This window comes from Gopherus evgoodei, chromosome 21 (assembly GCF_007399415.2).
Source record: "Gopherus evgoodei ecotype Sinaloan lineage chromosome 21, rGopEvg1_v1.p, whole genome shotgun sequence".
Classification (NCBI taxonomy): Eukaryota; Metazoa; Chordata; order Testudines; family Testudinidae; genus Gopherus; species Gopherus evgoodei.
In genome coordinates this window covers 1744550-1757404 of record NC_044342.1, presented here as the reverse complement: position 1 = coordinate 1757404, position 12855 = coordinate 1744550, and the positions used below count along the sequence as shown (strand labels likewise).

At 39.7% G+C, this 12855-nt stretch overlaps 1 protein-coding gene across 1 annotated transcript; it reads left to right on the top strand.

Annotated features, from left to right (window-relative positions):
- The first annotated feature begins 6630 nt into the window (after positions 1–6630).
- On the top strand, positions 6631–12655 carry LOC115638219 (olfactory receptor 10A7-like). The gene is made up of 2 exons (XM_030539797.1): positions 6631–7556; positions 12622–12655. The coding sequence occupies exons 1-2, from the start codon at positions 6631–6633 to the stop codon at positions 12653–12655; spliced, it is 960 nt and encodes a 319-aa protein (XP_030395657.1).
- Positions 12656–12855: the final 200 nt, after the last annotated feature.

Genomic DNA, 12855 nt, shown 5'->3' with positions numbered 1-12855 from the left:
CTTTCACTGCAGAGTTTTTCCTCCCAGTTAAAGAGACACAGTGGGAATACACAGGTATAAATCCCCCAGTGTATTGGGCACAGTGGTTGCAGCATAATTCCACCCCAAAGGTCATATAAGGGGACTGAAATAAACCATAGATATCAGCACATTCATTCTGCAGAGAGCTGAGCAGAGAGAGCTGGAGGTAGGAGGAAATTATTTGGAATCTAGCTACATTCTGGTTGGCATTCACTATTGCATAGACTGAAAACATATCTGAGGGCATGTTGCTTTTGCTCCCATGACTTGAACTGTCTCTGTATAGAAACCTGGGGGAGGTTCTCAAGTGGTGTCATTTCAAAGAAAGAAGTTTCACCTGCTTGGGATTGGTCCCTTCAGTATTTATTTTTCTGGCTTTCCTACAGAAATTTAAAACTGCAATTAAATAGGTGCCCATCTTTGGAAGTTCTCAACATTAGCCACCCGTAGGGCTCTGTATAGTAATGTAAAATCTTTCATCAGGTATAAAGATTGGGAAATGATGTAATTAGACTGCAAGTTCTTTGGGGCAAGGACTGTCGTTTTTAGTTCAGGCTTTGTCAGGAGCATAACATAATGGAGTTTTGGTCCATGCTCAGGACTCCTAGGCATTAATGCATTTCAAATAAATAAATAAATAAAACATGTCCCACAAGCAATGCAAACCAGGACATACAACTCGAGAAAATGAGACAGAGATAGTTCTGTATCGGCAGAATGTGGTAATTGCAAAGAGATATACCAGTACCTGATAATTAACTTTAAGCAACTAGGAGTTTGTATTAAATTTTATTACTTTATTTGTAAAACAGGGTTTCTCAAACAGGGGTCGCCACTTCTTTAGGGAAAGCCCCTGGTGGGCCAGGCTGGTGTGTTTACCTGTCCCAACCACAGGTCCAGCCAATCACGGCGCCCACTGGCCACGGATCACTTCTCCAGGCCAATGGGAGCTACTGGAAGCGGCACGGGCTGAGGGACTTACTGGCTGCCACTTCCAGAAACTCCCATTGTCCCGGAGTAGCAATCTGCGGTCAGTGGGAGACACGATTGGCCGGACCTGCGGATGGAGCAGGTAGACACACTGGCCCAGCCCACTAGGGGCTTTCCCTACAGAAGTGGCGACCCTTGTTTGAGAAACCCTGCTCTATTTCTCTATGCACAGTAGTCACATTTCCTTACAATCCTGCAGTCACATACTCCAGGTCTTTGGAAAGTTCTTCATAGTTTAGATCTTTTAAGTCATTTCCCAAACAAAAAACAATCAGATTTTTACCTCTCTTTGTACTCTCTTAGGTTTTCTATTACCCTTTCTTTAACATACTCCCCCAAAAAATCAAAATGTGCTTTGGTCCATATATTATTCAACCATAATCAATTCTATTTGAATTTGAATGATCAACAGTTATTTGAGAACATTTCTGATTCAATGATAAGAATGTCATTTTGAATTTCCATAGGAACAGTCATTTCAGAAACTCAAGGGGTACTATAAACATTAATGAAATTAGCCCCACAACTCTACTGAGGGATAAGTAAAAATCATCATCCCTTTTTATAGGTGGAGACACAAAGGCAAAAAGAAATGAAGCAGCATGTCCATCTTCTCTGACATTTTGGTATGAAGACTGTAGGTGTATTAAAATTCCACCAGTCATGCTGAAAGGGAAGTTTGTTTTTTTCAGGCTCTCAGTATTATTCTTTCGGATTCACTGAGATGATGGAAAATACTCATCGTGCAAATCAGTGTAGCTCCCTCTACTTCAAAGTAGCTTTTCTGTGTCCCCTGAGAGTCTATGCAGTGTGCCAATTAGAATATTGTGTAGTCAATTTCTTACTATTACCAACAGGAGCAGCGCCAGGGTTTCTGGCGCCCTAGGCAGAATTCGGGGGAAAGGAAGGGGCGGCATATTGTAGAAGCTTCTGATTCTGCTCATGTTGCACTGCCGAAGAAGGACCCTTCTCTGAAATGCTGCAGGTGACAGCGGCAGTCATTCTCGAAATGTCGGCGGTAGATCAATTGCCTGCCGCTGTTTTCCATGACTCATCGGCGGAGGGTCCTTCTTCGGTGGTGCGACGGGAGTGGAACCCAAAACTCCCGCACGCCTTGTGGAGAGCGAGCAAAATGCCGCCCCCCGAATCCTGGTCCTTAGACGATTGCCTAGGTTTGCCTAATGGAAGCACCAGCCCTGATTACCAACAATCAACCACTGTGCATACTTAATGTAGCAGGAAAGAAGATGGGATGGATAAAGGAATTAGAAAGAGGATAAAATCAAAATAGTTCAGTGAAATGTATCCATCTACCCATTAGTCTATTGGTCAATCTACCTATTGACTTATCTGGCTTTCTGTTGGCCTTCCTGTGTGTCTGTCTGACTTTCTATTGGTCTGTCTGTGAGTAATTTTGGCAATTCATTTGGCAATTGATCTTTGATTATCAGCAATTAAGTATGCCATGTGGTCTGTGATGGGATGTTAGATGGGATGGGATCTGAGTTACTACAGAGAATTCTTTTCTGGGTGCCGGCTGGTGAGTCTTACCTACATGCTCAGGGTTTAACTGATTGCCATATTTGGGGTTGGGAAGAAATTTTCCTCCAGGGCAGATTGGTAGAGGCCCTGGAGGTTTTTCACCTTCCTCTGCAGCATGGGGCAGCATGGAGCAGCACGGGTCACTTGCTGGGGGATTCTCTGCAGCTTGAGGTCTTCAAACCAAAATTTGAGGACTTCAATAACTCAGACATAAGTTAGGAGTTTGTTATAGAAGTGGATGGGTGAGATTGTGTGGCCTGCATTGTGCAGGAGGCCAAACTAGATTATCATAATGGTCCTTTCTGACCTTAAAATCTATGAGTCTATGAGTCTGTCTGTCTGAAAAGCACATTCCAAGCAGTCCAGATTTTTTACACAGAAACAATGAACTTTGTGGAGGTGATTCTTTCCCTTGATACATTTTCTCTCATTTTCTGGCCACATCTAGAATACAGAAATGGCAGCCAACCCAGACTGGGATTTTGGAAGGAGCCTGTAGGAGATTTGCACTTGGTGAAGGGAAGGAAGAATTTGCCTCAATGACTTTGGGGAAAAGTTTTCGAAAGTATTAGGGCTTCCCCTCATCCTCCCTTGGCTCTTGTAATGCAGACAGAAAGCAGGCGGCCACAGTCCAAAGTGCAGGCAGTGAAGTTTACTGGGTTTGTCAAGCAACCATAATCCACATCTCTGAACACCTGTGGACCTTTTATTTGATCTTTTTCCCACCTCCTCCTTCTAAGCAGGCTTAATTATACCTCTAGTGCACACCCCTGCTCCCACTCCTTACAACAGTGGTCCCCAATGTGGTGCCCGATTCTGCTGTCCCAAGAATGGAGGAAATGCCACCTCGTAGCATGTGCTGCTCCAGGCTCATGCTTGCTGCACTGGTGCCTGGAGCTGGTCCTGTATGTGTGTATTCTTCTGCTGCACTGATACTGCTGTTTTCTTGTGCTTTGCGATTTATTATTTTTTTAACATTTTGCCATAAAATGAGTGGTTCAAATAAAAGACAAAGTGTATATTATTTCAATGCAGAGTGGGAAGAATCCCATTGTTTTATTGAAGAAAAAGAGAAATGTGTTTGCTTATTGTGTGAGGGTGCTGTTACAGTGCCAAAAAAACATAATGTCGAACACCATTTCCAAACTAATTATGGTCTTTTGATATTAGCCATCCACTTAAATCTGAGTTGAGAAAGGTTTGATTTGAGTTGATTAATTTTCTTCTATCTGCCCAGAAATCTGTTTTCACTAGACAAGTGGTAAAGTCTAAATGTGCTACTATTGCTTCCTTTAAAATTGCTCATCTGTTCGCAAAGAAGAAAAAAAGCTTTCAGGATGGTGAATTGTTGAAGGAAGCATTTTTGATTGGTGCTGATTGCCTGTTTCAAGGATTTCCTAAAAAGGGTGAGATTTTGTCGGCAATACAAGACTTGCAGTTATCAAACAACACAGTTACGAGGAGGATACATGCAATTTCAAGAGACATGCAAACTCAGCTAAAGGATGACTTGGAAATATGTGACTGGTTTTCACTGCAATTTGATGAATTGATAGATATATCGGATACAGCACAGTTGGCAGTTATGGTGAGGATGATATTTATTGAATTCACCATAAAAGAAGAGTAAAAGTATTGCCTATGAAAGGGCAAACAAAGGGTGAGGACATCTATAATTTATTCAAATCATACGCAACACCAATTAGTATGCCACTACACAAGCTGTCTACGATCACCACTGATGGGGCACCAGCAATGATGGACAGCGCCAACAGATTCATTGCACTCTGCAAGATGAATGAATCCTTTCCAAACTTTATGTCTTATCATTGCATTGTCCACCAAGAAGCTTTGTGCATCAAAGTTCTTTCTTTTCAACACATCATGAATGTTGTTATTAAAATTATTAACTCTCTTTGAGCGAAACCTTTGCAACACCGACTTTTAAAGTCCCTGTTGGAAGATGTTGATGATAAACAATCTGATCTTATCTTGCACACAGAAGTACGATGGCTGAGCAAAGGTAACGTCCTTGCAAGTTTTTTTAAAACTAATTGAAGAAATCAAAGAATTTCTGAAGTCCACAAATCAGAACTTCGAGCAACTAGAAGACTCCAACTGGTTAATGGACTTGGCTTTTCTTGCCGACACACTGACAAATTGAACATTTTAAATCTTGAGCTCCAGGGAAAAGACAAACATGTGGCTCAAATGATAGGTTCTGTAAAATCATTCAAAGCAAAACTGATCTTGTGGATGTCACATATGAAGACAAAGTCTCTCATCTGTTTCCCAAGTATGAAAAAAATGGTATGTGACAGTGATTTTAACCCGTCACCATTTGTTATCTGCATTCAAACATTTCTGGAACAATTTGAAAGGAGATTTCAACAGTTCACCACCACTGAACCTGTAGTTGCCTTTCTTGTGAATCCTTTTACTTGCCAAATAGAGGTAACAGAAATGGCTACATCAATTGTGAGTCTCATTCAAGTAAGAACAGAAGACGTGGAACTGGAGATTTTGGACCTTCAAAATGATATTATTCTAAAATCCTGTGCAACATATAAAAACTTTTGGAAAGTAGTTAACCGAAAAAAGTTTCCTGTCTTAAAAAACCAAGTATACAAAATAAAATCTTATTTCGGTTTCACTTATCTATGCGAAGTTCTGTTTTCAACAATGCACATCATAAAATCAAAATACAGATCTCAGCTTACAGATGCCCATCTTGACAATTACTTATGAACAGGAATATCATCCTACTCTCCCAACTAAGAAAAATTGGCTGAAGAAATGCAGTGCCAAAAATAACATTGACTCTATTAGAAAAAACACGTGACTTAATTAAACCTATTTTCCACTAAGTGCTGATAATCACGTATGATTAACTTGTGTTTAACTTTTTTCATATTTGTTTGTTTGTTTATTGAAATCCAGATACCAGTAACAATACAAAGAATATTTTTAATTAACCATAACTGGCTATCTATGTTAAAGTAAAAATAATAAATATATTTGGACCAGCAGATCAACAATGTTTTACTTTTTTAAAATAAATATGAGGAAAACTGTTTATAATATTTATTTTGTAAAAACTACTTAATTTTTTCTTACAGGTAGATAAAAAAGAGCTAATTCACATGGTAAGGTGAAAGAGTAATTGCCAAATAATTTAATTAATACCTTTTACATGTAAAATTATCTTTTTTATCTTATGTATTCATATGTAATATCGTTTATCTTATGGATTCATTATGTAATATTTAATATGATGTTTTTCATATTATTTAATGTACAAATACAAAATAAGCCTTGAAAAATTGTTGGTGCCTGCCACACTCTTCTGAAAATATGAATATGCTACTGGCCACAAAATGATTGGGGACCACTGCCTTACAATTTATGGTCATGTTCTTTTTTGGAGGGTGGTGAGTTTGGAGGCTTCAGTACCATCTCTTTTTTATTTCATGGGAGGGGTAAAGAGTAAGGTTCTGTTTCAGCCAGGGTCACCGTTTCTTTGGCTTTTAGTGTTTCTTATACCTCCGCCCATCCACCTCACCCCTCCAAACCGATCTTGATCTTGTCATGGGAAAGTAATTCTACATTTGTATATCAACCTCCCACCATGCCCAGCAGCACTTTAACTCTATTCGTTATATTTTCGTATTGGGCTGTAATACCAACTGGCTAGGCAGAAGCAACATATGGTGTCTTTATTCTTTGCTCACACATGGTAGTAAGACATAAACAATTGTGTTTTAAAGACCTCAACATTCAAATGGCTAAACAAAACCTAAAAGTCTATCTCAAGCAAATATACAGACCTGAATGTTGTATTACCATCACCAAAAAAATGCACATGGGGCAGTAAAGAACCCAGGTACAGATCCTTAAAGGTATTGCCTAACTCCTATAGAAATCAATGGAAGTGAGTCACTGAAATATCTTTGAGGACATAGGCCCCAACTCTCATAGAATGTCCATTGGAGAATGTGTGCCTTTGACTGTTTATCTTTATTTCCCACAGTAGGTCATTTCTTCACATGATATCTAGGTATTTATTGTCTCCCATTGATGAAATACACAAAGGAATCAAGAAGGGGGAACCTCACTACGGTGACTGAATTCATTCTACTGGGATTTTCCAACCACCATGACCTGCAGGTGCCTCTGTTCTCCCTCTATCTGTTTATTTACATTATTACCCTGATGGGGAACATGCTCATCATCCTCATCACCATAGACACAGCCCTTCAAACCCCTATGTATTTCTTTCTCCGAGTCTTATCCTTCCTGGAGATCTGCTACACCTCGGTCACCATCCCCAAGATGCTAGTGGACTTCCTTTCAGACAACAGGAGCATTTCCTACTTGGGCTGTGCTGCACAAATGTACTTCCTGCTCTTCCTTGGAATCTCTGAGTGCTTCCTTCTGGCTGCAATGGCATACGACCGCTATGTGGCCATATGCAACCCACTGAGGTACAGGCTCATCATGAACAGGAGGGTATGCCTTTTCTTGACAGTTCTCTCTTGGTTCTGGGGTAATGTGGTGTCCCTAGTACAGACAGCCTGGGTTTTCACCTTGCCATTTTGTGGGTCCAATCAGATTAACTATTTCTTCTGTGACATTCCCCCATTGATTAAGCTTTCTTGCACTGACACCTCTTTATATGAAATGCAGTTGTTTACAGTTACTATACTGGTGAACTTCACTCCATTTTTTCTCATCCTTGTGTCCTACATTGTTATTATCTCCACCATCTTAAAGATGGCTTCAGCTGATGGCAGACACAAAGCTTTCTCTACCTGCTCCTCACACCTCATTGTGGTGACACTGTATTACGGGAGCAGTGGCCTGATCTATTTAAGACCTAAGTCCATTAACTCACCGGACAGCAACAAAGTGCTGGCTCTGATGTATACAACCATCACTCCCATCTTGAACCCTATAGTCTACAGCCTGAGGAACAATGAGGTGAAAGGGGCTGTGCAGAGATTGTTGTGGGATGGGCTGAAAGGAAAAATATTTTCTCAAAGAAAATAATTGGGATACAGGTCTTGTTCTGAGATCAGTTATCCAACTGTACAAATCTTGAGCAGTTACTTTGATGTGAATGCCATTCACTGCTACAGTTGATGTAGTGTCCAAAGACTGCAAAATGAAATGCTCACAAATGTTGAAAATATTTTGTCAATTTTCTAGGGGGGTTGAAATTAGAAATTTTGACCAGAAAAAAGCATCAAAGTTTCAGAAATGTTGATCATAGATACTGCTGCTTGAAACACACATTAAAATCACAAAAACTCATCTACATTTAATGTGAATATGGATGGATTTCTTTTCATCTTAAGTCAAAAATGCAATGAAATATGTTGCTGAAAAAGCTAATTTTAGAAAACATTAAACATTGTTCATGTGCTGCAAGCTAACCATTTTGAGAATGATTTTGAACAAAATTTCATGAAAATTGTAGAAAATGAGCATGAATAATACACTATAACGTACAATAGAAAATTTCTCAAAAAATACAAAAATAGGTCCATTTGAAGTTACCAAATGAAAGTCAGGGATGGTGCTTCCATTAGGCAACCCTAAGCAGTTGCCTAGGTCTCCAGGATTAGGGGGCAGCATTTTGCGCGCTCCCTACAGGATGCACTGGAGCTTCCGGTTCCGCTCCCGTTGTGCTGCCGAAGAAGGACCCTCTGCCGACATTTCGGCAGCAGCTTAATGACTGCCGCTGTCGCCTGCAGCATTTCGGCGGAGGGTCCTTCTTCAGCAGCGCGACGGAAGCAGAACCAGAAGCTCCCGCGCGCCCCGTGGGGAGAGTGCAAAATGCCCCCCCCAATTCTGCCTAGGGTACCAGAAACCCTGACGCAGCTCCTGATAAAAGTAACTTCATTGTTCGTAATTTTTTCACCATTTCTACTAAACACAGAGCAGAAAATGAAATGAAAAAAAGAGAGTTTTTTAGCACCGAAAAGATATTCACAAGCCCATCAGAAAAACATTTCCAATTTCATTGCAAATACAATTTCCCCATCAAGACTTTTCTCGGTGTCACTTTCACATCCTGTTCTTCAGGGTGTAGCTCAATGGCTTCAGCATGAAAGGTGACTGTGTTGCAAAGCACAGACAACACCCTGTCATTATTCAGCGAGAAGCTGTAGATGGACCCAACTTGAGTGTCACAGAATAGGAGGACGAGGGTCAAGTGAGACATACAGGTGGAAAAAATTTCAGAGTCCACTTTGCAGAGCATATCTCAGGATGGTGAAAATGAGGTACACATAGGAGAGGACTATACATAGAAATGTAACTTACCCTATGAAGATCTTGAAAACAAACAAGTTGATCTTCTTAAGGTAGGTTACTCCATGCAAGAAATTTACTTGATTTCATTGGGCAACCGTGGACAGTACTGTACATAAATAATGTAGACAGAATCAGGACTTTTCTCTGAATTCTGGTGGTGCTCAATTAGTGAAGTGTGTACCGAGGCATTACAAACAACACACACAGTTACTGTCTGAATCGAATAAAACCAGGGACATGGGGAGAATAGTGAGTAAACTTATTTCTTCACTTCCAAAAGCACAAGTCTCTTCTAAATGAAAGTAATGAGCCCTCCTTTGGGACTAGAGTACAGAAACCCAACATAAATTCTAAACTGTAGCAGAGAATGTACACAGGCTGAGGATCGACCCTGAGTAATTTTCTTGCTTTCCTGAAGAAATAAAAAACTGCAGTTACATAGGTGCCCCTCTTTGGAAATGACATTAGCCATCCCCAGGACTCCATTTAATAATGTAAAATCTTCCCACAGCCATACAGATTGGGATATGATGTAATTATACTGGAAGTTGGATGGGACAAGGGTTGTCTTTTTGCTCCGGTTTTGTCCAGAGAATAGAACAATGTGGTCCTGATGCATGATCAGGACTCATAGATATTACCTCAGATCAAGGAAAGAAAGAAAGAAAGAAAGAAAGAAAGAAAGAAAGAAAGAAAGAAAGGAAAGGTGTCCTGCAATCAATGCAAACCAGAACCTACCACTCTTGTAAATCAAACAGACATAGTTCCATGTCTGGCAGAGTCTGGCAATCAATAAAGGAAGAAACCAGTATCTTATAATTAACTTGAAGGCAACTGAGAGTTTGTATTGTGTTTTATTACTTTATTTGTAGAAAGCAATTGTGTAGCATTACTGCTAATGATGAAGTATTTGTCCTCTTTTTTTAATTGTTATCTTTATTTAATTATTTTTAATTCTCCGTGATTTTCAGAGATCTCAGACACTGATTTAAGTCATTGCCAATTACATTTTAATTTTAGACATATCTTCCTGATTCTGGAGATCTAGAAGTGTTAGCGATAGGACTGTCTACTTTATCAGACATTTATCCAGGGCTCAATTCTGCAAAGGCACATGAATAAGTCACCACATGTGGCAAAGTTTTCTAGATTGTAGTGGTTGGCTTTAAGTGACTCCTTACGGATGTTGTTTTTTTTTTCCTGAAATCCAAGGTGTATGGGCTGTGGGCTCTGCGGCCTCTTTATTCATGAAGACTTTTACATCTGTCTTTAGTATGGAAGTGGGTGCATGAAATAAAAAACTTGTCTGTCTCTGCATAGAGACATGGCCCCCATCTGTGTAGTATGATCGGTCATATCACTGGGTTTCTGCTGAGGGTTACACTCTCATATCTATAGGATATATTTCCTATATATCCTATATATAGGGGTAATTCTATGCTTAGACCTAAGCAATTCATGAGACCCAGAATCTCTTACTGCTCCCACCACAAGCTAGCTGTGGGACATTGATGGAGAATCGCTTCTTGCCTCTCTGTGCCTCAGTTTCTCCATCTGCAAAAGTGGGGTAAATACTGACCTGCCACAGCCAGAGGTTGTGAAGCTGGCACAACTGATGTTAGTTGCTCAGAGAACCTGAGTTGGAAGGTGCTGTATAAATATTAGGGGACATATTTTAATACTTTCAGCCTGAATGGGACCTTGTTCCATAAATAATCACATTGGTTTCTGTGGAATTGCTCAAGGAACAATTCAGATAGTAATCAGTAAGGGCTCAAAGAACTGGCTAGTTATTCATCATTACTATTATCACTAATAAGAACAGGAACAATGCCTTATATCTTTTTCAGGGCTAGTCTAACAAATTAATTTCTGTCCTGGAAGAAATGAATAATTTCAGAATTTGGTTTTACCCCATATCAGGCCAAAAAGTCAACACTGCAGATTTTTCAATGAAACAAAATATTCTGAAATATAACATTTCAATAAGGTAAAAATGTCAGGAGGGTTTAATAAGTTGAAAATTATGTGATATGATATCATATCATATGATATGATATAGTTAAAATGATAAAGATTAAATCATTTTCCCCCACAATATGAATTTCCCAAACAGATAAAAATAAAACATTCCAGGTGAACATTCAGATTTTGTTTAATCGGCCTTTTCTTACCAAAAACATTCATCTGAAATGTTTCAATCAGCTCTACTCTCCTTTACAAGCCTCTACATGTCTATCCATAGTTGTTATATTGTCTGGTTGTCATATAGTCACATACTCCAAGTCTCTGGAAGTTTCTTCATATTTTAGATTGTTTAATTCCCTTCCCCCACAACAATATTCATATTTTCCTCTCTCCTTCTTTACTATCTCCAGTTTTCTATGAGCCTTTATTTAAAAAAAAAGCAATCAATTTTATCTCTTGTCCAGATATAATGAAAAAATAATCAATTCATTTTTATTTGAATTATCAACAGTTATTTAGGAATGTCTTTGATTCAATAATAAGAATATACATTTGCATATCCATACCACCTGCTACTTGAGGATCTCAACGTGGTCTATACATGAGTTAGGATCTGAGGCTAAAATAAGGAAAGAGCACGTTAAAAATTGCTTACACAAGTAAGAGGGCTTCAAGTGAGCAGGGACTGATGAAATACATGCTAGAATACTCAAGGAACTGACTGAGGAGATATCTCAGCCATTAGTGATTATCTTTGAAAAGTCATAGAAGATGGGAGAGATTCCACAAGACTGGAAGGGGGCATATATAGTGCCCATCTATAAACAGAGGAGTAAGGAAAACCTGGGGAACTACAAACCAGTCAGCATAACTTCAGTACTTGGAAAGATAAAGGAGCAAATAATCCAGCAATCAATCTTCAAACACCTGGAAGATGATAAGTTACTGTCTCTACCAAGAACAAATCATGTCAAACTAAATGACAGAGTAACAAGGCTTGTCGATGGGGGGAAGCAGTAAATGTGGTATGTCCTGACTTTATCAAAGCTTTTGATACTGTCTCACATGACCTTCTCATAAACAAATTAGGAAAATACAACCTAGATGGAGCTACTATGAGGTGGATGCACAACTGTTTGGAAGACCATTCCCAAAGAATAGTTATCAGTAGTTGAGATCATGCCAGAAGGGCATAATGAGTGGGGTCCTGCAGGGATCAGTACTGGGTTTAGTTTTGTTCAATATCTTCATCAATGATTTAGATAATAGCAAAGAGAGTACACTGTAAAAATTTTGGATGATACCAAAATTCGGGGTGGGGAAACCCAGAGAAAGACTGTGGGGTACTGCAGGAGGCAGAATCCTGAGATAAGGGCACTGGGGTCCTGGCAGGGACACGGGGGCCAATGGCAAGTGGATCACCGGTCTGCAGAGGGTGCGCCGGGGTCTAAGAGCTAATTCCTGAGGACATCCAGCAGGAGGCGCCGCAGGGGTGAGTCTGCACTATGCTACATACACCTTTATCATCTCCACCGTCTTAAAGATGGCATTGACTGAAGGCAGACACAAAGCCTTCTCTATCTGCTCCTCACATCTCATGGTGGTGATGTATTACAAGAATGTTAGCCTGATCTATTTAGGACCCAAGTTCACTGACTCACCAGACAGCAACAAAGTGCTATCTCTCATATACACAACCATCACCCCAACCTTGAACCCCTTTATGTATCTCCTGAGGAACAAGGAAGTAAAAGGTGCTCTGAGGAGACTGTAGGGGGACAGGATAAAGAGAAAAATATTTTCTCACAGAAAGTAATTTGGGCACAGATCTTGTTCTGATATCAGTTACACAACCATGCAAATTTGGGGTAGCTCCATTGACAACAATGGCAACAACGGTTTAACTAGTGTCCAAAAACTGCAAAATGAAACATGCAAAAATGTTGTTAACATTTTGTCAATTTTGGGGGGACTTGAAATTAAACATTTTGGCCAAAAAAGTCACCAAAGATTCAG